This window comes from Conger conger, chromosome 3 (genome assembly GCF_963514075.1).
Source record: "Conger conger chromosome 3, fConCon1.1, whole genome shotgun sequence".
Taxonomy (NCBI): domain Eukaryota; kingdom Metazoa; phylum Chordata; class Actinopteri; order Anguilliformes; family Congridae; genus Conger; species Conger conger.
In genome coordinates, this window is record NC_083762.1 from 76,690,473 (window position 1) to 76,717,152 (window position 26,680).

General features: G+C 48.9%; 1 protein-coding gene across 15 annotated transcripts in view; it reads left to right on the forward strand.

Annotated features, from left to right (window-relative positions):
- Positions 1-26,680, forward strand: part of ube2f (ubiquitin-conjugating enzyme E2F (putative)) — a 57,465-nt gene that overhangs the window by 4,795 nt on the left and 25,990 nt on the right. For all 15 annotated transcript variants that reach the window (XR_009708353.1, XR_009708354.1, XR_009708357.1 and 12 more), the window contains exons 3-7: positions 5,561-5,590; positions 6,621-6,686; positions 19,147-19,214; positions 22,825-22,895; positions 24,871-24,928. Coding sequence is in view for 2 of the 15 variants with exons in the window: in XM_061236468.1 (XP_061092452.1) it covers positions 5,561-5,590; positions 6,621-6,686; positions 19,147-19,214; positions 22,825-22,895; positions 24,871-24,928 (293 nt within the window). In the remaining 13 variants the exon portion in view is untranslated. The remainder of the gene's footprint in view (positions 1-5,560; positions 5,591-6,620; positions 6,687-19,146; positions 19,215-22,824; positions 22,896-24,870; positions 24,929-26,680) is intronic.

The window sequence follows — 26,680 nt, forward strand, 5'->3', positions numbered from 1 at the left end:
ACAACAACATAGATAAGTGGGGATAAAAAAACAGTAACAACCCTCTCTCTCTCCCCCCCCCTCTCTCCCTCTCTCTTTCTCTCTCGCTCTGGCCCCCCCTTCTCTCTCTCTCCCCCTCTCCCCCTTTCCCCTTCTCCCCCTCTCCCCCTTCCTTCCTTCCTTCCTTCCCCCCTCTCGCTGTTTTTGTCTTTTTTCGGGTTAAGAGGATGAAGGAGTTTGGTCTCATTTTTTTTGGCCATGTGTTCTTGTAATGAGATGCTTTCATTAAAATACACCATTTTATTATCTCTCTCTCTCTCTCTCTCTCTCTCTCTCTCTCTCTCTCTCTCTCTCTCTCTCTCTCTCTCTCTCTCTCTCTCTCTCCTCCCCCTCTCTCTCTCTCTCTCTCTCTCTCTCTCTCTCTCTCTCTCTCTCTGGTTGGCAGGTTGCCAGGTTTCTAGTCCTTCGCTCTGATATTTTCGCTCTTGTTGGGCTCTCGGCGTGTTTAATCGTTTAGTCGTTATTCCAGGCTTCCAGGCTTCCAGGCTCTGGCTTTCCCTGTCTCTTCCTAGAAGCTCCCGTCCTGACCGGACCCTTATGGAGGGAAGGGGGGGGGGGGGGGGGGAAGGGTCTTCCAAGCCAGCAACCTCATGTTCCCCCCGCCTAACGCATTCCCGGGCCGGTGTTGCAGTCGGACCATAGGGAACCGCAGGGCAGGGGAGCGGGGTGTGTCGCTCCAGACCTCTGGTGTTCCCAAAGCAGAGTCTCCCTCTTCCTGGCAGGAGTGTGATGACTTCACCGCCCTGCGCCTGTCGTCTTGTCCCCGAAACGCTCACAGAAAGGTTCTCTCGAAAGGTGCAAATTGAGGTTGGCTCGGAAGCACCATTTTATGTACCTACGGCCGCGCTGCCCCAGTGACCAGCATTTGTACCTTTTTAGGCACTTTTCGTGCCTCTATCTCCAAGAGTGCAAAATCTTTAGCTGCTTTTTGAAGGAACCCAAGCTGTCTAAATCCACTTCATCCACAGAAACACAAAGCCGGACTGTCGATGCTCGTTCAGGGTCTGCTAATGATGTAGCTGTACAGGATGGGCCAAGGCCGGCCTGTTATCGGCCCAGATGCTGTGGAAACCTCTTTCCTTTCAGGTGGTCAGGAAAACATCGTTTGTTCGAGTAAACTGTGACACGCATTACTTCAGTTAAATTCAATGCAATCTGCATTTTGTGTCAGATGAAATTTTTTATGGACTCAAAAAAACAGAAATGTAAATAAGTAAATTCAGTGCATATAAAGTAAACATCAGCAGTCCTGCAGTGTTATGGTTGAGATGAGGTGATGGGAGAGAGTGGGAGAGAGAGGGTGAGAGAGGGAGAGGGAGAGGGTGAGAGAGGGAGGGAGGGAGAGGGTGAGAGAGGGAGGGAGGGAGAGGGTGAGAGAGGGAGGGAGGGAGAGGGTGAGAGAGGGAGGGAGAGAGAGGGAGAGAGAGGGAGAGAGAGAGATGTTAGTTTTTTCCCCCCCACTTTTCTATGTTTGTGTTTGGCGCAAGGTGGTTGTTATTACTATACTGCTGTTATTGCCAATGCTTTTGCAACACAATTCACTTGTCATGCAAATAAAGCACATTTGAATCTTGAATCTTGGGACAGAGAGAGAGAAATAAACAACATTAACTCTCCCTCAAGACCCTGTTCTGTGCAGCCAGGGATCACGTTCTGTTTCAGCGTTGTGTTTGTGTTTGGTTGGCTTGTTGCTTGTGTTCATGTTGTGTTTGGGAACTGGAATCGTCATTACGGTAGTGTAGTATTGGCCTAGCAGTAAGGCCACCGGCAGGTTGCAGGTTCGATTCTCGGGTCGGGCTCTGCCATTGGACACTTTGTAGAAGTGTGTGAGCTAAATGTTTTAACATGAGCCTCAATGTTAGTGTTGCAGGCTCCAGTCACAGTCTGTACACCAGGGCAGAGCATCGCTGAGCAAGGCTACTTTACTCTTCACCTGCTGTGCATGTGAATTTGTGTGAATGAAAGCCACGGCTAGCCGATAATGCTGACAGACACTTCACCCGACAGTGCAGCATTCTGGGATAACGGTTCCTCCACATTCATAATTTCCCCCCCCACCCAAAAAACGCTGTGCGTGATTTCAGCCTGCTGTGCTCCTGCAGTCAGGCTCAATCTGCCAGTAATCAGCACCCACACTGGAGCGCGCCGGGGGTCATTCCCAGCGCTCGAGGTCTGCGCTCATTTCGCTGTTTGAAGCCACGTCTCCGTTGGGGCCAGATTTTTTTTGGACGATGCGGAAAATAACCGCTCGCCCGTGCGTGCGTGCGTGCGTGCGTGCGATAAAAATACACTGTGTGAGATTATTTTTAGTGTGTGTGTGTGTGTGTGTGTGTGTGTGAGCGAGAGACTGCATTTCTTTTTATTTATGCCTGTGACATCCTGTATATGCGGTGAGTCATTCAGAAAGAAGGCGGCAGGAACTCTCCCCTGTCATTATCCATCACATCCTACAGGAACTCTCCCCTGTCATTATCCATCACATCCTACAGGAACTCTCATTATCCATCACATCCTACAGGAACTCTCTCTTCTCTCATTATCCATCACATCCTACAGGAACTCTCTCCTCATTATCCATCACATCCTAGAGGAACTCTCTCATTATCAGTCACATCCTACAGGAACTCTCTTCTCTCTCATTATCAATCACATCCTACAGGAACTCTCCTCATTATCCATCACATCCTAGAGGAACTCTCTCATTATCAGTCACATCCTACAGGAACTCTCTTCTCTCTCATTATCAATCACATCCTACAGGAACTCTCCTCATTATCCATCACATCCTAGAGGAACTCTCTCATTATCAGTCACATCCTACAGGAACTCTCTCCTCTCTCATTATCCATCACATCCTAAAGGAACTCTCCTCAAGTGGATTTTGACTGGAGAGCAGACTCAGTGAGCATCAGAAATGGGGGGGGGGGGAAGCAAGAGGCCTTCAAAAATGTTCCTTTTTTTTTCTTCTTTTTTAATCTGTCAAGCGTGTCTGAAGCAACATGGGAAAGCGTGACAAAGTAACAAAGATCTCTGTGTTAGCGCTGCGAGAAAAGAGGCATTTCTACAGGGAAGCATGCTCATGGAAACAGTGTCTGTCAGACGGTGTGACAGGGCCGGGCTTGTTAGCGCAGGACGAGCTGAGTGTGGAGAAGCGGATGACCGGTCAACCCTTAAGCGCGCCGTCTTCCTCTTCTGGCGTGTTTGACATGTCGATTGCAGGGGTTTGTCATCCTACACAGACGCTCCCCCCCCCCCCCCCGTGCTTTAGCGAGGGGGCGTTCGAGCGCACCTTCGATTCGCCCAGACCCCAGACCTCCCAAACGTCCATCCCAGAATCCCCGGGGAGAGGGGTGGGGAACGGTGCTATTGCAGAAGTCTGGGTGAGCGTTTACCCCCGCGGGCACGCTGATCGCTTCGATGCGTCTCTGCGGCTGACAGCTGGCCAGGATTCGATTGGAGCAGAAAACATTTCCTTAAAGCAGGCAGTTTGTGGTCAAGAAACCCTGAAGTAGCATCGTGCCTAAGGTACATGACTGGGAACGGGAAGCCTGGTGCAGCCAAGATAAAATCCGCACCGCTCCTGCGGGGATTGTCTCCTGCTTTGTCTAATCAACCGTAAATTGCTTTGGATAAAAGCGTCAGCGAAATACAAATTATTAATTATTATTTATTATAAATTTTTTTTTTTCATAAAATCAAATTTCTCTTACTCCGTAGCAGGTTGTAGAATAACTTTAAGTTTACAATGAGTTTGCAGATTTAAGCATCTTAACTGACTGTTTTTGGCCTTCGGAACGGTAAAGCACTGGTATGGTAACGGTAGAGTACTCACCAGGTTTGTTGTTCAGGAAAACCATATCCGGATCCGGAAAACCATCCGGAAAACCATATCCGGCAGAAGTGAGCTGTGCGGATCTTATTGTGGCTACACCGGGATTAGAACCGCCGACCTTGCGTGTCCCAGTCATTTACTTTAACCACTACGCTACAGGCCGCCAATACACATACAGTAAACAGACTGTGCAGGTGGAGACTCCTGGGAGATTTGCGATGGATGGACGTTTGGCCGGGATGCTGAGGGCTATTCTGCTGAGTGCTGTTATCACTCTGTTCTCACACGGTCACTCTTTATTGGCCTGGAGACGTTCTCTCACCGCATCAGATCACCGAGCGGTAGTCACCCACTGCGGCGGGGAAACCACCGCGTCGCCATGGAGACTCCCTGGTGACACAAACAGGAAGTGAGGATGTCCTGACTATTTATCACCTGGAGGTGGTCGATTCGCGCCCCCTTAATCACCCCTGTCAGGTAGACCGGGGGACAGGGGGCTGTTAATGGGGCTGTTATCAGCCCCGGTGGTGGAGATAACCGCACTGAAACGGTCCTGCTTGTGTGCCAGGACTTGGCCGGTCGGGGACCGCGTGTCAAAGTGGAGCCATCCGTCACGGGCCGGCCGGACTGGCGGGGGCGTTGGGGTTGGTGTTCGAGTGAGGGGGCTCTGTTAGCTCTGACCCCACTCCCCGTGTGTGGGTCTGTGTGTCTGTGTGTGCGCGTGTGTGTCTGTGTGTCTGTGTGTCTGGATGGCCGGACTGGCGGGGGCGTTGGGGTTGGTGTTCGAGGGAGGGGGCTCTGTTAGCTCTGACCCTGCTCCCCGTGTTTGTGTGTGTCTGTGTGCGCGTGTGTCTGTGTGTGCGCGTATGTGTCTGTGTGTCTGCATGGCTGGACTGACGGGGGCGTTGGTGTTTGAGGGAGGGGGCTCTGTTAGCTCTGACCCCACTCCCGGTGTGTGTGTGTGTGCGTGCGTGTGCGTGTGTGTGCGTGTGTGTGCGCGTGTGTGTCTGTGTGTCTGGATGGCTGGACTGACGGGGGCGTTGGGGTTGGTGTTCGAGGGAAGGGGCTCTTTTATCTCTGACCCCGCTCCCCGTGTGCGTGTGCGTGTGCGTGTGCGTGTGCGTGCGCGTGCGCGTTTGTGTCTGTGTGTCTGGATGGCCGGACTGACGGGGCAGTTGGGGGTGGAGGGACCTCTGCGACCCTGAGCTCTGCGACCCCGCTCCCCGTCCGGTGGCAGGTCTAAGGCAGCTGCCTGCGTCCAGGGCCTCAGATAGCATCCGGGGGCTCATTCATGGGACCCGTGCGTGTGTGTGCATGTGTCTGTGTCTCGGTGTGTGTGTCTGTCTGTCTGTATGTCTGTCTTGTGTGTCTGCGTGTGCGTGCATTACTACACAGCTCCAGTTTCACAGGTCTTTCAGCTGAAATGGCATGGCTGGGATTCGGGTGGCTAAATCAGTTGTGGAACTTTATACAACAGCAACAGATGAGATTCATGAATTGCGATCTTATAAAAGTATGCACGTAGTGGAGCTTCTTTCTGTGTGGGGGTGAGAGAGATGATTGGGGGGGGGTCATTTGGCACTTGGCGTAGGTGTAAACGATGTGCTAACAGTTTTCTCGTTCCGCTTCTATATTTATTATACTAAAAATCCTTATTTTCTCTTCTTCTTTTTCCTTTTTTTTTTGCAGAAGTTGCAGAACTTGAAGCCAACCTTCCAAGTAAGCATCTCGATCGTACCCTCCCCTCCCAAAAGCAGCCGACTCAGAGGAAGCCGGTCTGCCCTTTCTGTTTCGCACTGGCCTTTTTAAAGGAAAGCACGTAACTACGTAACACTACAGGAAGTTTAGCTGCTTGCTTTGGCTTTTCCTCTTGTTTTCCCCATATTAAAATAAAAGAACTTGCCATGACTTTTGTTTTTGGTTATAACTGCTATCCATGCGTGTTTTTCTATTCATGGATTTAATGCTTTTCTCTTGTTGAGGAAAGTATTCACTTGTAAATCTCTGTGGATCAAAACCGTCTGCTCAATGACGGACGTGTAATGTAAAATTGCAGTACACTAGTTTGAACACTAGGTGGAGCACGTTTCGGGATTGCGCCACACGCAGACCGGTTGTGGGAGCGATTTAGACGTGATCATACAGCTGACTGTGAGGACAGGCTCTCCCTCCTGCCGCGTCTTGAAGAAAAATAATGAATAACTAGGAGCTAACCGGTCTCTGGGTGGTGCTGTTTAATGTACCCATGTACCCTGAAAGAAAGCCCTCAAGGCCAACGTCTTAGAAAAAAGCACCAGGGTAAATGTATTCATCTCCTGGTAAACGTATGAATCTCCTCTCCAGGTAATTGGTTTTTAAAGGAGTGTTTCTTTTGTCGGATTTGCTCTTCCACTACTCTGTAAAGGGTCTCTGTGACTAACACTTCTATAAGAAATGCTCTACAAATAGAACTGAATTGCATTGATTGTGTTGTGTGTTGGCTTGGTGCACATGTGGCACGCAGCGAGTAGAAGGATCTCGCTGTGCGCTTTATTGTTATGTAAAAAAAATAACCGAGTCTCTCTAATACACCCGGGCAGCACTTGAAAATACTTTTTTTATTGCTGTGGAGAGTCGGTCATTAGGGGCTGCAAGCTCAAGCACCCCAGAACAGAGGCTCAGTCCGTTTGTGTGGCTGTCTGAGAGCGGGTCGGAGCTAGCCTCAGTTTACGCTGCTGTTCCTCATCACCCTCCTGTGCTCTCTCCTCAGGTACCTGCAAGCTCAACTTCCCTGACGTGAACAAGCTTCACTCCTTTCAGCTGGCCGTGTCCCCCGGTAACCTCCCTCCCTCCCTCCCTCCCTCTCTCCCCCATACAGTCCCCTCCCCTTACATTACACAACATTACATTACGTGACATTATACGGCGTTACGCTACGTTGCTATACATTGTGTTACATGACATGACATGACATGACATTATGTTACAAGCATTTAGAAGACACTCTTATCCAGAGCAATTTGCACAACTTTTTATTTTGGGGGAATCGTCCAGTTCTCTACCCATTGCATGACAGCACCTCTCCCTCCCCTTCTCTCTCTCCCTCTCTCTCTTTCTCTCTTTCTCTCTCCCTCCCCCTCTCCCTCTCTAATGCCATAAGTCATAATTGTGAAGTTCTTTATTCATAGTCTGTCATAAAAGGTGTGCCGAGAGAAAGGTTCTGTGAATTTGTGACGAAGCGCTTTGAGAAACAGGCGCTCGTGAAGCGCTTGCGTTTGTAATACTCCAGCCCGTGCACTAAGAGGGGCTCAAGAGGGGCCCAAGAGCAGCCCAAGAGGGGCTCAAGAGCGGCCCAAGAGGGGCCCAAGAGGGGCCCAAGAGCAGCCCAAGAGCGGCCCAAGAGGGGCCCAAGAGGGGCCCAAGAGCAGCCCAAGAGCGGCCCAAGAGGGGCCCAAGAGCAGCCCAAGAGCAGCCCAAGAGCGGCCCAAGAGGGGCCCAAGAGCGGCCCAAGAGCGGCCCAAGAGCGGCCCAAGAGGGGCCCAAGAGGGGCTTGAACCCGGCCCCATGTCTCGCGTTAAGCCTCTACAAATGAGCTCTGAGAACACTGGTGTTGTCTCTGCTCGTTTATCCTCCCTGTTGTGTCAGGAATGGAGCCGGAACAGGGCCCTGGAACAGTACCGACCCACTTCACGGATGCATTTCTTTATTTTGAACATAACCTTTTTAGAAAAATAAAATAAGATAAAAAGAAGCCCCGTTACCCAAGCCCGTTTCTTCAGTCAGATGCCAGCTGTGGAGCATACAGATACTCAGCTTTACGGCGAACCAGACCAGCATTTCGACACAGACCGCGTCTTCATCCGCGTCTTAACGGGAGACCGTGGCAACTCGCTTTTCAAGAGCCTCTAGTATCTGGTACACAGCAGTGAAATAAGGCGTGTCGCCAGGCCGTGCGGTTACACCTACAGACCACTGAAGCCATCGGCACTGAGGTCCAGTAGAACCCGAAACGCATGAAAGGGGTGGATTTACTTCTCCGTGCAGGCCCCGCGGTTGTGCTATCCGATGTGCTTCTCTGTGAACAAGTGTGTTCGTTGTGACCTTCGGCCTTGAGGGGAGGGAGATTTGTGGCTAGCGTGCTTCGCCCAGGGTTTGAGATGGCGGGTTTTGGGGTTTTTCAGGTGAGCAGCGTTCTTAACTTCCTCGCTCAGCGATGCAGTGAATTCGCTTGTCACCCAGGGGATGATTTTTCTTGTTGTGCTTTTGTTTTTTGTGCCCCCCCCTCCCCATTTCCCTCCTCCCGAATCCTCTGTTCCTCGTGGCGTGCAGAAGGGTGTAGTCAGTGGGTTCATTCTGCGCAGAAGGGTGGAGTCTGCGGGTTCATTCTGTGCAGAAGGGTGTAGTCAGTGGGTTCATTCTGTGCAGAAGGGTGGAGTCTGCGGGTTCATTCTGTGCAGAAGGGTGGAGTCTGCGGGTTGGGCAGTTACAGGGCATACTCGCACGCCCGTACCTGGGGCCAGTTTAGTCTGTCCGCGTGACTTTGGACTTTGGGAGGAAACTTGACACGGGGACTCTAGGCGAACTCCACGCGGGAAGGCCCACGCCGGGATTCGATCCTGTGACCTTCTTTCCGAGACGCCACCGTGCCTCCGTGCCGCCCTTTCGGGGTGAGGTCGCCGGCCGGAGCAACGCCCCTCTCCCCTCAGTTTAATCCCCCCCCCCCCCCCGGGTGACGGCTGGGCCGCTGTTAAACTTCCTGAGCCGTGGATTTCTCCATTAAGGTGGTCGCGTGGGCCAGCGTAGCGCCATTCGTCCCTCAGCTGGCCCGTGGAGGTCGGTTAAAGAGGCGCGGCAATTCTGCAGTGGGGCCCAAGCCAAAATTGTGTCCTTGCAATCACCCCTGTACTCGCTACACCCCTGTACATAGTGTCGTGGTTACCGTGGTGGAGGGGGGGGGCAGTGAGACAATGCCGGGGTGGGACAGCACACAGGCAGGGGGTCGGGGGACAACAACACATCCAGGGTTTGAAGGGGAAAAAAAGTCCCACTAAACCCAAAAATACAATGCTGTGGAATTAGTAGTGCAGTCATCGAGGAATGTCCCATTAGCGAAGGGGGGGACCTATTAACCAAATTTGGGAAATATCTGGTCTAGTCAATCCCTTTATCCCTGCTTATCCGGAGCAACCGGCATAGCTTGTACCTTTTGATTATCCATTACGGAGAGATATCATCCGTTTATTCAGCTTAAGTAGTTCTGGGTTAATTGCCTTGCCCCAGGCTACATTGGCAGAGCCCAGGTTGAAAAGCAGAACTGCAGTCTCACAGATATCAGCTTGTTCTTTCTTATCTGCAGCGGAACGGCACTGCAGAAGACAAACCACCCCTGCGCACACAGGATTTTCGAGTGCCTGTTAACTCCGGGGATTTATACACATCGCACCGCTCAACTTTATGTGTCTGAGAGACTTCTGTCGTTTCTCTGTGCTGAGAAACAGTTTGGGTGTTCGTTGGTGTTCTTTCTGCATTCCTAAACACCGCGCTTTGGTGTTTGTTGGCATCATCAATGTGTATAACCACAGTCTTGGTGTTTGTTGACATATTTCTTTGTTTCAAAACAGTTGTGGCATTGCTTGGTGTCATTTCTCTGTGTATGAAAACAGTTTTGGTGTTTGTGGCATTATATATCTCAGTTTAAAAACAGTTTTTGCGTTTGTTGGCGTCATTTCTCTTTGTTTAAAAACTGTTGTGGCGTTTGTTGGTGTCATTGCTCTGTGTGTATATAAAAAAAAAAAAAAAAAACAGTTTTGTTGTTCTTTGCAAAATGTTACTTTTTAAATATTATTCAATATTACCAGTACTGGCAGCACGGATGGTGCAATGGGTAGCACTGCCGCCTCACAGCAAGGAGGTCCTGGGTTCGAATCCCCGTTGGCCAGGGCCTCTCTGTGGAGTTTGAATGTTCTCCCCGTGTTTGCGTGGGATAGGCTCCAGCCCCCTTGCGACCCTGTTCAGGATAAGCGGGTTAGGATAATGGATGAGTTACCTTTTGTGAATAGTTTTGTGATTAAGTGTTTGCCGGTGATATTGTGTGCGTTTTTCGCTCTTCGTCATAGTCAATGTGTAGTGTTAATAATAATAACAATAATAACAATACACTTTTATTTGTGTAGCTTTCATACTTGGAATGCAGCTCAAAGTGTTACAAATTTAAAAAAGCAGAGATCCATTAAGATGCATTTAAGGTGGATGAAAATAAATTAAAACAATGAAATAAAAGATAAATTAAGACTGTGAAAGTGCGAAGATAAGATAAGGTGCATGCGGGAGAGAGTGCGTGAGAAAGTGCGTGTGTGGGCTGCACCAGTGCCGGGAGCTTGAGGGGTTGAGCAGCTCTCTGAATGAGCGGAGCGTTAGGGAGCCTCTGGGGGTTGAGCAGCTCTCTGGATGAGCAGAGCGTTAGGGAGCCTCTGGGGGTTGAGCAGCTCTCTGAATGAGCAGAGCGTTAGGGAGCCTCTGGGGGTTGAGCAGCTCTCTGGATGAGCAGAGCGTTAGGGAGCCTCTGGGGGTTGAGCAGCTCTCTGAATGAGCAGAGCGTTAGGGAGCCTCTGGGGGTTGAGCAGCTCTCTGAATGAGCAGAGTGTTAGGGAGCCTCTGGGGGTTGAGCAGCTCTCTGAGCAGAGCGTTAGGGAGCCTCTGGGGGTTGAGCAGCTCTCTGAATGAGCAGAGCGTTAGGGAGCCCCGCCCAAACCTGCCTAACCACAGCCCGCGAGAGCTCCATACACAGAGCAGTGTTAAAACTCTCCGCCTGTCGCTCAGCACTTTCCACAGGGTGCCTCTATGCAGTGTGTGCTCCCTCTCCCTCTCTCTCTCCTTCTCCCTCTCCCTCTCTCTCTCCTTCTCCTTCTCCCTCTCCCTCTCCCTCCCCCTCCCTCTCCTTCTTCTTCTCCCTCTCCTTCTCTCTCCCTCTCCCTCTCTCTCTCCTTCTCCCTCTCTCTCCTTCTCCTTCTCCTTCTCCCTCTCCCTCTCTCTCCCGCTCCCTCTCCTTCTTCTTCTCCCTCTCCTTCTTCTTCTCCCTCTCCTTCTCTCTCTCCTTCTCCCTCTCTCTCCTTCTCCTTCTCCTTCTCCTTCTCCCTCTCCCTCTCTCTCCCGCTCCCTCTCCTTCTTCTTCTCCCTCTCCTTCTCTCTCCCTCCCTCTCTCTCTCCCTCCCTCTCCCTCTCCCTCTCCCACTCCTTCTTCTTCTCCCTCTCTCTCTCCTTCTCCTTCTCCCTCTCCTTCTCCTTCTCCCTCTCCCCACCCCATCTGTGGTGTTGGTTCAATATCAAAATCAAAATGTTTGGTTATGTTTATATAAAGTCTATTTCTGACACAATTTTATTTTTGTCAGAAATGTCAGTTAGAAGTTTGTACATTGTTGAGATGCTAAGCTTCTGCCAGGGCTCCCTCTACTTTACCAGCGAGCACTTTATATTAAAAAAAAAAAAAAAGAAAACTTGTACGTCTGAAAAAGAGAATTGGGAGTGAACAGCTACCTCCAGAGCAATAGACACTGCGGGTTTGAGGCCATTATTACATTACGTTATTGCCATTTGGCAGACGCTCTTATCCAGAGTGACATACAGTTGATTAGACTAAGCAGGAGACAATCCTCCCCTGGAGCAATGCAGGGTTAAGGGCCTTGCTCAAGGACCCAACGGCTGTGCGGATCTTATTGTGTCTACACCGGGATTAGAACCACCGACCTTGTGTGTCCCAGTCATGTACCTTAACCACTACGCTACAGGCCGGCCCAGCAGAGGATGGGCTCCTCCCTCTATAGTCGGGTTCCTCTTGAGACTTGTGATTTACTTTTTTGTGTATCTGTATTTTTAGTTGGCTAGGTAAGCAGTGTTTGGCCAGTTAAGTTTGGTCACTTTTGCTTTGTTGTTTGTTCGCTTATTTGTTTGTTTAAAAAAGAAAAAAAAAGAAAAAATTCAAATAGGCCCTGGTCCTTATCTTTGTTGTACAGGTAGCAGTTGAAATTGTACTTCCCTCTAGGGTCTTTCAGCGAACTTATCCCTGGTTATGGGTATGCACTTTGTTGTACATCGCTCTGGATAAGAGCGTCTGCCAAATGCCATTAATGTAATGTAATGTAATGAGACTTCTTCCCATTGGGTAGTTTCTTCTCCCTCCACCATCTGAGGGTTTTTCCACTACCTCACTTGGTATTTTGGGGGTTCAGGTCTGGTGTTTGCCTTTCAGCTACTCTGTAAAGCGTCTTTCTAAAAAGCATTTTGTGGGCATGTAGCCTACAGTAGTGGCTAAGTTACAAGACTGGGACCCGGAAGGTTGGTGGTTTGAACCTCAGTGTAGGCACGAGAAGATCCGTGCAGCTGTTGGGCCCTTGAGCAAGGCCCTTAACCCCAAATTCATAAATAAAACCGTCAGCAAAGTAACTGTAAGGTGTAATGGGGGGTATCACTGGCTGTGGAGGTTAAGATCAATTTGAGTGCCTGTCAAATTTTGGCCTGGAACAATATTATTTGGCTGTCACGGACCGGGAATCAGCTTGGAGAAGACGGTGCCCTCTGTTAAGACCTGTTTAAGGCAGCGCTGCTGTTCACCTGAAAATTCTCGCCAAATTCATGAATTAGTCCCACATGAGCAAACACTCCTTCACTTAATGTTGTTCAATTAATCAACCTTCGCTGCATTTGAAGGGGAGACCAGTCCTTTTGCATATTCCTTTTTCCGAGGCAGATTAAAGTGCTTTCTTTAAACACAGCGTCCTATTTAACCTGTTTTGTGTCGAATACTTTTCCCTCGGGTACAGTGACCGTTTCATTCCAATTAGAATCAAACCCCGGTGCCCGCAATCAAAGAATTGGCTAATTGCATTCTTTCCACGCCAAGGGGCACTTAAGAATGTTTATGGAAAAGTTTTATTCTTTTTAATGAGATTTCATTATCAGGTTGGTCCTCCAAAGCTTCCCAACAGTCACAAAGAACCCACCAACAGCGTCGCAGACCGGCTAACGGGCTGCCTGCTTCTGGGTGTGCGCAGTTAACGTGCCTGGTGAACTGACTGTGCTTGGCAAACCTTGGTGGAGGAGCTGTGTTGGGGTCGGGGCAGAATGACAGGGCAGTCTGGCCCTTTGGCCGCCTTGATTCAACTGGCCAGTACCGCTGATCAAACTTTGGACCACCCTGCAAGGGTATTTCTTGGATATCTGTGAAAGTTGGGCCTCTTTCCACAACCCCCATCATCCATGTCTGGCAGATACTGAGTGATACTGAGTGATACTGGTACCTCCGCTCTTCGAGTTCGGGCTGTGGTCCTCTCCCATCCTGACCACTGCTGTCCGAGGTGTGAACGCCGTATCTTAATACATGTCTGACCTGTGTGGACCTACGTTTCAAAATACTCTTGATTGTTCACTGGTCTCTCTTGAAAAAGAGATCTTGACCTCAGTGAGACCTGTTTAAATAAAAGGGGGTCATTTAAATAAAGTTTAATACTGCAGCTCTCTCACTAGCCACAACCTCTCAGTACGCTTCCTCACCACGCTCCACTGGTGACCTTTCACCCCTTGGTGTTGACTACCCAGTGGACTGGAGACCCGCCTCCACTGTCTGATCTGGCCATTCAGACACGGGTATATGATCTGGAGACCCGCCTCCACTGTCTGATCTGGCCATTCAGACACGGGTATATGATCTGGAGACCCGCCTCCACTGTCTGATCTGGCCATTCAGACACGGGTATATGATCTGGAGACCCGCCTCCACTGTCTGATCTGGCCATTCAGACACGGGTATATGATCTGGAGACCCGCCTCCACTGTCTGATCTGGCCATTCAGACACGGGTATATGATCTGGAGACCCGCCTCCGCTGTCTAATCTGGCCATTCAGATACGGGTATATGATCTGGAGACCCGCCTCCACTGTCTGATCTGGCCATTCAGACACGGGTATATGATCTGGAGACCCGCCTCCACTGTCTGATCTGGCCATTCAGACACGGGTATATGATCTGGAGACCTGTCTCTGCTTACCGGTTCACTGGGCTCCTGGGTGCGCTGCACGGTGGCATGTGAAGCCAATTAAGGGAGCCCCCCTCCCCCCATGCACGCTGGGCTCCTAAATGGGAAGGGATGTATAGACGTGTAGGAATGGAAGGAGCCTTCTCTGCGGCTCGGGCTTGTTCCCTGGAGAGTAATTAGTTCAGTGTGAAGAGGCTTCAGAATTTAAAGGTACTATCAAAAAGAGTATAATTTCACCCATCTTTTTTGCCTTACTCAGGGCTACTTATTTTAACTTAATGCTCATTCAAGGGAAGTCTTGTTCTTGCCATTAGTTGACGAGTTTCAATCAAGTCTGTGCTTAGGTCAGTAAACCACCCCCTCGGGGGAATTTCCGTACTCTGATCTTCTCACTTGTTTGCTTGAGAAGTCGCTCCGGATAGAAGCGTCTGCTGAATTCCTGTGTTATTTATTCATCCACCTTAACCAGAGCCATTTGCGAGGTGGCATGCTCCCTTTCTGGACAGCTCAATAATGGATCAGGCGTTCTTCGTCCCTGGCCGAGGGCGCTGCGTTCTGAAGCTGACCGGTTCTCATGCGGCTGTCTGGGACGTAAATAATTTGTGTCCTGTTGCGGGGGGTATTTCGTTGCTTCCCGGTCGTCTGAGGTCCGTCCGGTTGTGGTCGGACGGTTGCGATTCCATTATCGACATCTGGCAGTCGTTCACGGACCAAAACTGCAAACTCCTCAGAAGTATAGTCACAATTATATCAACGGTATCATGAATTCTATGAACGTTAAATGCAACCCTGCATTGCTCCAGGGTAGGATTGTCTCCTGCTTAGTCTAATCAACTGTACGTCGCTCTGGATAAGAGCGTCTGCCAAATTCCATTAATGTAATGTAATTATGATCAGTTACTGATCCTTTTCTTGATGGCATATGACCTATGTATCATCTATGTATCTGTTATGTTTATTGTTATTGCATTAGTCCATGGTCATCTTTGGGTGTGACGGAATTGGTGTGAATGGTGAATGGTGTGAATTGGTGTGAATTAAGCCTGTGTTTGAGTGTTGTACACTGTGATGTTGTCTTACTTCTACGTATCACACAATCATCATGAACATCGCTGCAACTAGATGCCAATTAATACACTGTTTCTACATCATGCATACTGATAGTATCCTGATGAGCATTACTATGAAATTCAAAAGTCCATGTATTTTGGAGCATTGTAAATTATATTTGTGTACTTGCAGGAAGTAGCACTGCAGAACTTTTCCCGGAGGCTGAGATGTCTGGTGACTTGTGTGTTTGAACTAGGGAACAGGGAAATATGTGGCAAGAAGTGTTATGATGCATGAAATTCTAACAAAATGCAGTGTAGTTAAAAAAAACAAAAAAAAACAACTGCATTTGTATTAAACCATGCAGCATTGCAATACTGAAATTTTAAGGGAAAGCGGTACAATAACACTTCAACTTCAGGCTCTATAATTACCCAGAATTAGGAATTCTGCCAGATAAATCTGTGCTTTAAAGGTACCATAGGTAATTTCGGACTTCTAACGGTCAAGAGAGGAATAGCAGCAACAAACACCTTCAAACCACAACACTGTTTATCCCACCCCCTTCTCAGTAAATGCACTGACGTTGAAACGCCATGGGCTGTGGCAATTAGAACAAATTTTCAACCAATGAGCTTGAATTATTGTACAGCTATACGATTGCCAGCCCATAAACTGCATCTTTTGAAACCCGAATTTAAGGACTATAAACGCAGCCAGAGGGTGAGACAACATGTCAGTGAGCCTTTTTCAATGATAGGAATAGATTTACAATGGTTTTGTAACAATGTATTAACACAAAAATCGTACCTATTACCTTACCTATCGTACCTTTAAAGTAACGTCAAAACAGGTTATGTTTGTAAATGACACTACTTTACATTACAAATCATTTAGCAGACGCTTTTCTCCAGAGCAACGTACAACAAAGTACAGATCAAACACAGGAACAAGTGTGGCGAGGACCCTAGTGGACAGTATGGTTCCGAGTCCTAGCGTGACCATACAGATACAACTGGGACCCTTGAAGAAGACATCAACTTACCAACTAGCAGACCACGGTTGGCAGCTATAATACCCCGATTGCAACGAGACATAATCCTAACCCGCTTATCCTGAACACGGTCGCAGAGGGCTGGAGCCTATCCCAGCATACATTGGGCGAAAGGCAGGAATACACTCTGGACAGATCGCCAGTCCATCGCAGGGCACACACACACACCATTCACTCACACACTCATACCTACGGGCAATTTAGACTCTAATCGGCCTAACCTGCATGTCTTTGGACTGTGGGAGGAAACCGGAGTACCCGGAGGAAACCCACGCAGACACGGGGAGAACATGCCAACTCCGCACAGAGAGGCCCCGGCCGACGGGGATTCCTCGCTGTGAGGCGGCGGTGCTACCCACAGCACCATCCGTGCCGCCATGAAATGGAATATAAGCCTGAATTTTAGGCGGCAAAAGGAGCCGCAGTGTCGAGAGAGCACGATGAGCATTAGTGAGGGACGGCACCGGAAACAGCAGCGGTGTACAGTACAGTTCTGCGTTGTTTTCTTTGCGTTTTATTTTCGTCCTGGCAGCCTGCCTGCTCGCCCCGGTCCGTGCTAACGAGCGGGAGAGAGACAGACATTACGTGGCTCGGTGGCACTTCCCGTCTCCCGTCTCCGTAATGATCCCGACAAAAGTGGTGCCTTCGGCTGCACTGCCTCGACCCCGCCCCGCTCTTCAACCCCCCAGTGGGGACAGAAAAATATGAACCTTTTCTTGAATATGCCCGTCTCCTGCGATGTTTCTGACTTCGTATCTCAAACGAGAAAGTGAAAAAAACATCTCGCTTTCGAGAAAGGCCTTTCTCTTCTCCTCCGTTTGCACCAGAAACGTGGAAATCGTTCGCTACACTTCCCCCCGAGCCCACCACACAAAATGGCTGCCGAAGAGCTTTTTTTCCACTCCTGTAATCTTCTGGAATTTGCATTTCGTTGGTGTGAAGTGGAGCGCTACTGAAACGCCTGTCATGTTCCTGTGTATATGTCGGAGAGGGTCATTAAATAACCGGGAAACCAGCAGGCTCTAGCTATTAAAAGTGCCTATTAAAAAAAAAAGATATTAAGCATATAATTCAAAAACCTTTGTGACGCCCGTGTCAGTTCTCTGCATTGTGAGCAGTCTTGAGTGTCCGATCTCACGGTGTCTAAACGACCCGAGGCTATTGTAACAGGATATTATCTGTGACATGGGACCTATTTCTGGTGATTCTTATACCATGGGATTGCTTGGCTTTGGATTACGGGCGCTTCTGGCTTGCAGTCGGCTCTTAACCTCCCAGAGCATGTTGGCTGACGGTCCCCTTATCAGCAGTCAGTCATCACTGTTCCATTTGGCCCACTGGATCGGGATCTATGGAAACATTCCTACAGCTGGATTTTTTTTTTCTGGGCCCAGCCCGATTTCGTTCTGGGCTCCAGGTTACAAAGGGAGGTATAAAGGTACAATAGGTAAGATTTTTGTGTAAAAAACATTGTTGTAAATCCCTTCCTATCATTGAAAAAGGCTCACAGACACGTTGACTCACCCTCTGTCTGTGTTTATAGTCCTTGAATTTGGGGTTAAAAATATACAGTTGACGGGGCCTGTCCCAAAACATTGTACAGCTGTACAATAATTCAAGCTCATTGGTTGAAAATTGCCACAGCCAATGGCTGCTTTTGACATTTCAAATCACAGTTTCAGTTTTTTTTAACACGCTCTATTAATATTGCATCGTGTATCTCCTTCTCCTCCACGCCAGAAGCTGTGATTGTAAGCTTATTGTACCTTCAGGGGGCTATTAACATAGAACGGATTAATTAATCTATCACTCTACTACTGTATTTTACAGCTCGGTAAGGAAATGCCAAATGGATACACAGTGTACAACAGTTTTTCTCCAGTGTGTGGAGTGTTAGCATGAATTCTGTTTATAGATGGTTGGGCTGCCAAGATAATTTCTGCTCCACAGAAACCTTTTTTTGCATGTATATTGGGATGTACATTTATTGCATTGTTTACAACAAAGCCAACCCGTGCAGTGATATATTGCCTACCCGCTGCCCTCCAGTCACCCTTGCTGAGGCGTTTTGAGGCAGTGTGTTTTCATCGGCTGTGCAGTTCCATGCCAGAGGTCTCTTAACCCTTTGAAGAGCACGGTTCTGGAATGCTTTTTCAAAGTTCTGAGTCGGCGTTCTAGAGCTCTGTTGCCGTCAGTTACGAGGAGCGATCGTTCCGTCAGCATGAGAGTGTTCAGTTAAGTCCTCTAAAGACTTTAACTAACTTTAAAATTAAATTAATTGACTTTTCCCTCAATTTAGTCTATTCTTCATAACCATACGCACACCTCTTAGAGTATATATTCTGGGAAAACAAACTACGAATGGCAATTAAACTCACAGATACCTCATACATCATATCGCACAAGCTAGTGCTGCTCTAACTGTTTCAGCTTGCCGTTAAAGGGGTTAAACTGCTGAGAGGCTGGCCCCCTGTTCAGGGTGTCAGATGTGAAACCCAAACAATGAAGTTTCAGCTCAATAACCTTCAAACGGGGGTCAAAGGTTAAAATCATTTACTGTGCTAACAGGGTGAACTTACCCTAAGGGAATAAGAAGGAGCGCAGTGCATTGTATTTCTCTCATTGTGACCTCTGACCTCTGCTAAAGGGGGAGGGGGCGTCGGTTGGGTTCGGGGGGGGGGGGGTTGGTGGTGGCTGGGCTGGGCTGGGCTGGGCTGGGCTGGGCTGGGCTGGGCTGGGCTGTTGGGATAAGTGTGGAAAGTAAGGATTCCACCAATAGGACACCAGGAAGTGGTGAAATAGTTTCACTCACCATGCAAGGACACAGTTGTATCCTTGGGGCACATGCCTTGTCACATGCACAGTGAGGAAAACGTGGAGTAAGTGCCCCCGGGGAAAAAATAATGAATAAAATAATAACAAATATGCAGCATAGATTGAATGGTAGGGGGTGACTTCGTATCAGCTGGCGAAACTAATAGCTGGAAATGAGCAGGTAGGCTGGCCCCTTAGTGTGGATGTCCTGTTCCGGGCTGTTCCATCAGGCCCCCCGTGACGACCCTGCCCCAGTTCCGCTTCTGAAGGACGAGGGCCCCCAGGATGCTGGAGTCCCTCTAATGCGCTAACCCGCTAACGTGCTGACCCTCTTCTCCTCTCCCCGCAGATGAAGGCTACTACCAGAGTGGAAAATTCCACTTCGAGATCGACGTCCCCGAAGCCTACAACATGGTGGTGAGTGTCCCTGACCTCTGACCTTAAGGGGGTGGGGGTGGGGGGGGCTGGTGATGAGATTTTGGGTTTGTCGGCGTGTTCCAGCTGATTTTTCAGCAGGGATAATTAAGGAAGGGAGTGCGCCCCCGCACCTCCCTGTGTCATACACTGCTTGAGAAATGTGTGAACGTTACAATAAACCAGGGACATCGAACTCCAGTTTTGGAGGGCCACAGTGTCTGCTGGTTTTTGGTGTGTCTCAGCACGAGTCGTTGATTGGGCTAAAGAGTCCACACACGGACTCGAGGCCTTAATTGGATACTGAGTGCAGGGAACTGGACTGGACTGGAGTTAAACCCGCAGACACTGCGGCCCTCCAGGACTGGAGTAAAACCTGCAGACGCTGCGGCCCTCCAGGACTGGAGTTAAACCTGCAGATGCTGCGGCCCTCCAGGACTGGAGTTAAACCCGCAGACACTGCGGCCCTCCAGGACTGGAGTAAAACCTGCAGACGCTGCGGCCCTCCAGGACTGGAGTTAAACCTGCAGATGCTGCGGCCCTCCAGGACTGGAGTTAAACCTGCAGACGCTGCGGCCCTCCAGGACTGGAGTTAAACCTGCAGATGCTGCGGCCCTCCAGGACTGTAGTTAAACCTGCAGATGCTGCGGCCCTCCAGGACTGGAGTTAGACCTGCAGACACTGCGGCCCTCCAGGACTGGAGTTTCACACCCCTGCAATAAACAAACACTAGTGTGGTGTTTCAGATAAGGGGGTTGTAACTAGATGGTTGCATTATCAATCCTTAGCAGGGCACACTCTGTATATATACCTGTCTTGCTTCTGTGGATATAACACCAATTATAAAGCGTCTGCCTTAGTTGCCTTGAATAAGCCTTGCCATGATTGTCAGCTAAGCACAGTAATTAACGCTGGTCATAAAGAGTCGTTGGCATAATATTTGTTGTCAGGTAGTGCTGTGCTGCTTATGTGTTTGTGCGCCAGATAAACAGGTGGGGAACGCTGTAATATTATGGGATGTTTCGCGGGTTGTGTGGGCTGAGCTGCTGTTTGTTTGTTGCGTCACATTTGTGACTGATTTGTGGCAATAACATAAGGGATTTATTTATATTTTAAAACACAAAATCAAACCCAGGTATGTCATAAAATACTATTTTTAAAATCTAATTGCATCTTTTCTTTTTTTTTAATCACAGGCTTTAAATTACGTTTTGATTCGCTTTTTATTTCCCTTTTTATTTGTTCTTGTGTGGTGCGCCACGGTAACCGGTCCTAATTCACTGCTAATGAACGTCTAATCTAGAATCTGCAGTCTGCTGTCCGCAAATACGGCATTCTGTCCTGCTCGATACAGAATTACAGACCTGTTTGAAACGAGCCGTCCTGATTGGCCGGGCGGAGGCGGCCTGAAGCGAGATAAGCGCGGTGACGTAGAGCAGGGGGTTGTGGGTAATTGACAGGGTTTCGCTGAAAGGGGGGTCCGCAGCCTCAGCAAACAGCGATAGCGCGGGGCGTGGGCTGAGTTATGTCCCGGTCCTCGCTCCTCGCGTGCGGTATTCCCGTGTTTTCCCTGCTCCGTCGTTCCCGCGTGGCCCTTATCTCCGGCTCAGGGCCAGCGCTCCGACGCCGGCCGTGCCGCCGGGAGCCGTACGTCTTGCGCCGGGTTTTTCGGGACACGGTGAAAGATGGGACACACGCGGATCAATAGCCGGAGCAATAAAGCATAACGATAACCGCCCGTCGTTTCCCAACATCCTCTCTGTTCCCCGTCCCGTCCCGCCCCCCGCCCGTATTTCACCCCGCACGAACGATCGGATGTGCTTTATGATTACGCCACTATATAAATTTAAAGCGTTAAATTGCCTTAAATTCAATAGCCTTGAACTGATGGTAATGGCTGACACTGTTATGGTCCAGACTCGTTTATCCCCATGCAGTCACTGCAGAACAGGAGTTACTTGTGCTCGGAGTAAAAGGGAAGTGTTTTCTTTTAAGAGCCCGAGTTTTAAAAAGAAAGTGTTGTTCCTACAGTGCGTGCGGGCGAGTGAGCGAGTGAGTGAGTGAGCGAGTGAGCGAGTGAGCGAGTGTACGAGTGTGCGAGTGTGCGAGTGTGCGAGTGAGTGAGTGAGTGAGTGAGTGAGTGAGTGAGTGAGTGAGTGAGTGAGTGAGTGTGTGTGTGATTGTGTGAGTGTGTGAGTGAGTGAGTGTACGAGTGAGTGAGTGAGTGAGTGAGTGAGTGAGTGAGTGAGTGAGTGAGTGAGTGTGTGAGTGTGTGAGTGAGTGTGTGAGTGTGTGACTGAGTGACTGAGTGAGTGAGTGAAAGAGAGAGAGTGAGTCTGGTGGAGCTGTGAGTGAGTGAGTGAGTGAGTGAGTGAGTGAGTGAGTGAGTGAGTGAGTGAGAGGGAGAGAGAGAGTGCGTGAGTGAGTCTGGTGGAGCTGTGAGTGAGTGAGTGAGTGAGTGAGTGAGTGAGTGAGTGTGTGAGCGAGTGAGTGCGTGAGTGCATGAGTGCATGAGTGCATGAGTGAGTGAGTGAGTGAGTGAGTGAGTGAGTGAGTGAGAGGGAGAGAGAGAGTGCGTGAGTGAGTCTGGTGGAGCTGTGAGTGAGTGAGTGAGTGAGTGAAAGAGAGAGAGAGAGAGAGTGCGTGAGTGAGTCTGGTGGAGCTGTGAGTGAGTGAGTGAGTGAGTGTGTGAGCGAGTGAGTGCATGAGTGAGTGAGTGAAAGAAAGAGAGAGTGCATGAGTGAGTCTGGTGGAGCTGTGAGTGAGTGAGTGAGTGAGTGTGTGAGTGAGTGTGAGCGAGTGAGTGCATGAGTGAGTGAGTGAAAGAAAGAGAGAGTGCATGAGTGAGTCTGGTGGAGCTGTGAGTGAGTGAGTGAGTGTGTGAGTGAGTGTGTGAAAGAGAGAGAGTGCGTGAGTGAGTCTGGTGGAGCTGTGAGTGACAGCCCCTTCACAGATCCTCATTAAAGAGTGGCACAGGTCTCGTCCTGAATGCGCCGGCTCAGAATCGCTGCAGGTGCCACAGACGGCCTCGTTTCCCCCTTCCCCGTACGGCACTGCGGCTGACTATTCTCAGCCCTTCTTACGCCGTGCGTGTGTTTCCTGATGATGTTTCCTCGTGCCAAGGCCACAATGGGGCGTAATTGGAAATGAGATTAGCCACGATCTGCAGCAGTAATAAAATGTAAAAAATGTGAATTCGCTGGAGGATGTAATTAAATTTGGACGAGAGTGTGTGCGTGCGCGCGGCAGGGTTTATGTCACCCGCCAGAGCCAGCCAAAACGCCATACTCGCCTACGCAGACATCTGTCAATCAGGCCTGTGGGAGGGGCCTGCCCGGCAAAGCCACGCCTCCTCTGACGGGATGATCGCGCAGTCAAAGGCTTGTGGGCGTTTCCTGTTTTCCCCTCACCGTGTTTGTCATATGTATCTCAATTATACCTACTGGAAATCATGACCCGGCAATAATGAACCAGTCCTCCTTGTCTGAACTATTGAATGGGGAGATTAAATAGTAAACTGGGGGAGGGGAGATAGGCTGCTCACGGTGCTTACAGTTTGGGTCTTGGCTCCAGCGCCGCGTTTAACCTCCCCTGCCCTCTGCTTGTTCTGCAGCCTCCCAAAGTGAAATGCCTGACCAGAATATGGCATCCCAACATCACGGAGAGCGGAGAGATCTGCCTAAGGTAAACAACCAGTCACATTTCCCAAATGTACCCTGAAAGCACTGTCATGTCCTCTTTTGGGTTGCCACCTCTTTTGGGGTGCCGGTCTCCAGTGATCCAGGGTGTGGTACAGTCAGGTGAGCTGGATCTAGCCGGTCTCCAGTGGACCAGGGTGTGGTACAGTAGGGTGAGCTGGGTCTAGCCGGTCTCCTGTGGACCAGGGTGTGGTACAGTAGGGTGAGCTGGGTCTAGCCGGTCTCCAGTGGACCCGGGGCCGTGGGCTGGCACAGGCAGCTGAGATTCCAGCTGTCAGGATAATGACAGCAGATGGTCATGGTTAGCAGTGTCTGAGAAAGGGCCTCTGCTCTCGAACTCCCCCTCCTCCTCCCTCTATCTGTCTCTCACCCTCCCTCTTTCTGTCTCTCTCCCTCTCTCCCCCTCTCTATATCTCACCTGTGTATATATATAGAAGAAGAGCATCTCTGAACACGCAACGCATCATAACTCTTAAGTGGATAGGCTACAGTAGTAGAAGACTAAAAAATAAGTTTAATAAATACCTCAAAGTGCTCGGTGAGTGTATGTTCTTTTAGGTTAATCAGTTTGGTACAGAATCCAACACAATCCTTGTATTAGTTCATTTCATTTTTGGGAAGTTATATATTAATATTTTCACAGCAGTCTCATACTGTAAGTTACCGTTTAAGGACTGATTGTTATCTTTCGTCTTGTATGTGTTTGGAAGTTATGGCTAATGTTATGAAGAATGTATTTATTTAGTATTAAACTGGAGGGTCATTTTACAGCAAGTATAACAGAGATCTCATTTCAGTGACACAGTAAGTACTTCCATTTCAGTTTAATCCTATTAACTGTACAGTGGTCTAAGCCAAGTATACAGTAAAGAAATAGATTTGGTTGGAGAAACATGTCAAGTACAAGTCAAAGGCTGCCAAATAAATCTTCAGTGTTTTAAAGGAACCCATGTGCAGGTGCTCTGGGAGAAGGGGGGAGTTCAGCCCTGGGGCTTGTCAGAAAGTCAGCGGAATACATTTTGGGCAGCTGAGCCCTGTCTGCTTACATGTCCCACGACCCAGTTCCCCCGTAGCTTAAGCAAAAGAGTAGAGTTCAGATCCTGTGCCCTCGAAAAGGTTGAACATGGCATCCTGTCCTAGGTCCTAGGGGCCGTACCAGAATAGTTGCGTTTTCCTTTTTTACATTACAGTTATTTAGCTGACACCGTTATCCAAAGCGACTTAAAGTTCATTAGACTGCTGGCGCAATGTGGAGTTAAGGGCCTTGCTCAAGGGCCCAACAGCTACACTGATCTTATCGTGGCTACACCGGGGGGATGAACTACCAACCTTCTGGGTCCCAGTCATGCACCTTAGCCACCAGGCTACAGGCTGCTACAGGCTGCCCTGTGCTTCATCAGAAATGTGCTCGTTTGTTTGTTCTGTCTTTCTAAGCCGGGGGTGCACAACTCCAGTCCTCGAGGGGCTGGTCTGCTTACTGGTTTTTGTTCCAGCCAATTGCCTTGTTTTTTAATTTGCTGACAGCTCTATAAATGACCCTGGTTCAAGCCTGTACTTGAGCAGTAAAATCATTAGGATGCACTCGCGGCCTGCAGCTGTAGCCAGTACTCACACATTGATCATGTCAGATAAGATTTGATTGAGTCAGTTGAAATAATTAAGGCCAGAAGTTGGCACAAAATCCTGAAACGGAGGGGCCCCTCTTGTGCGCCCCTTGTCTCAGCCCACGTTGCGTAGCCTCAGATCATATATAAAAATAACTCATTGATAAAATGATAAAACATTTCCTGATGGGTAATCGGGTGCCAACTGCCCGGCGGACTCCCAAAACAAGCGGGCGGAGATAAGGAGATTGAATTTCCTCGGCGGCGATCGATCCGCGTCCTGTGGAGGGCCTGTTAATTGGGCCTGCTCTGGCAGGAACGTGGGAAAAACCGGGCCCCTCTCCCCTCTCTCTGCAGCCTGCTGCGGGAGCACTCCATTGACGGCACGGGCTGGGCTCCCACCAGGACGCTGAAGGTGAGTGTTCGGGTCGCTTTTTATTCTCCCCCCCCCCCCCCGCTTCCCTCCTGAGTTTTGGGTTTCCCAGGAAGACCGAGCCGCTGAACTGGCCCTTTGAAAGAGTACACAGCAGGTTTTTTTTTTTTTTTTTTTTTTTATTATTTTCTTTCCCCCCCCCCCAAATAACAAATTATACGTCTGGGTTCTAGAACTCTCCATTTCCTGTGTCTGTTCTGAGACTATTTCGTAGGCTCCGCTACACCGGACAAGCTCAATAAAGCGTAGAAATGCATCGAGTCCAAAAACGATGACGTTCTTGACCCAGGTCTGCTGCCTACCGCTCAAACATGGACGGTTTCTCTTGATTTCTCTCTTTTTTGCTCTCCTGAACGTTGTCCTTATTTTTGACGGTAATGTTGCCGTTCGCCTCTTTCTCTCTCGCCTCTTCTTATGCCTTTTATGCTTGTTTGTCGAGCAGTGACATTTTAAAAGCCATAAACACTCAACATTATCTATTAAATTGCAGGTTAGACGGATCAGAGGGAGGATTGTTTTGTTTTTCACACCTTACGGCACACAGACGTAGTTGGATATGTTGGAAATTGGATAATTCTCGTGGTCTTGGGGAAAGGTTTTCTGTGCATTTTATTTTGTGTGCGTGTGTTGCTATTTCAGAAAGAAATTAATCTCATGGGGCAATGGGTATTTTTAGAATAGGGAAATCGCTGGAAGTGATTAAACTAAATGTGTAATAAATTGTATTCAATGGAACAAAGAAAAAAAAAAAAAGAAAAAAAAACATTTTTCAACAAAATAACAGCCCAAATCGGGTCGGCCCATCAACAGCTGCTGTCCCGTTACGGAAAGAGCTCCTTCACCGACGCCGTTTCCGATTGGCCCGGGGAGAGTGGTTGCCGTGGGAGCGGGACTGACGGGCACTTGAGGAAGTGTGTGAGGCATCGCTCGGGTTCCCAGTGGTGTGTGCACTCGAGTGGACCGCAGACCCAATTCCAGTCCTTAATCAACAAGCATTTCATTAGCGCTCCTGGCCTGCACTCCTGCACTCCAGAGACTCCGGAGAACGCAAAACGGAGACCTAATATTGTTGTCGATGATTATTGTTATACTATTACATGATGCCCAAAGACATTATATGAGCCGTGTGAACATTATATGAAATTATATAGACCCTGCTGCCTTTGATTAATCGTTAACCACTAAATTAATAACCTAATACTAATACTAAATTCATATAAGGGAGCTTATTATATATCCTATTTGGCTTTTGTTTTGGCTTCCAGACAAACTATGTAATAATCTGTAAATTACAGTACAAAATAACATTCAACCAGTCGTTACGGGTACAGATCCACGTCCATTCATACTGTATACTACAGATCCACACCATTCATACTGTATACTACAGATCCACACCATTCATACTGTATACTACAGATCCACACCATTCATACTGTATACTACAGGTCCACACCATTCATACTGTATACTACAGATCCACACCATTCATACTGTATACTACAGATCCACACCATTCATACTGTATACTACAGATCCACACCATTCATACTGTATACTACAGATCCACACCATTCATACTGTATACTACAGATCCACACCATTCATATACTACAGACGCTAGTCATGGACAGTTGGCTTTGGCTGCAGAGTGTTCCTGTTGTTCCGCTGCATATGATCCATTCTTTACTGAAGTGTATAGATTCTGTAGTGATAAGCAGCATAAGCATTCCC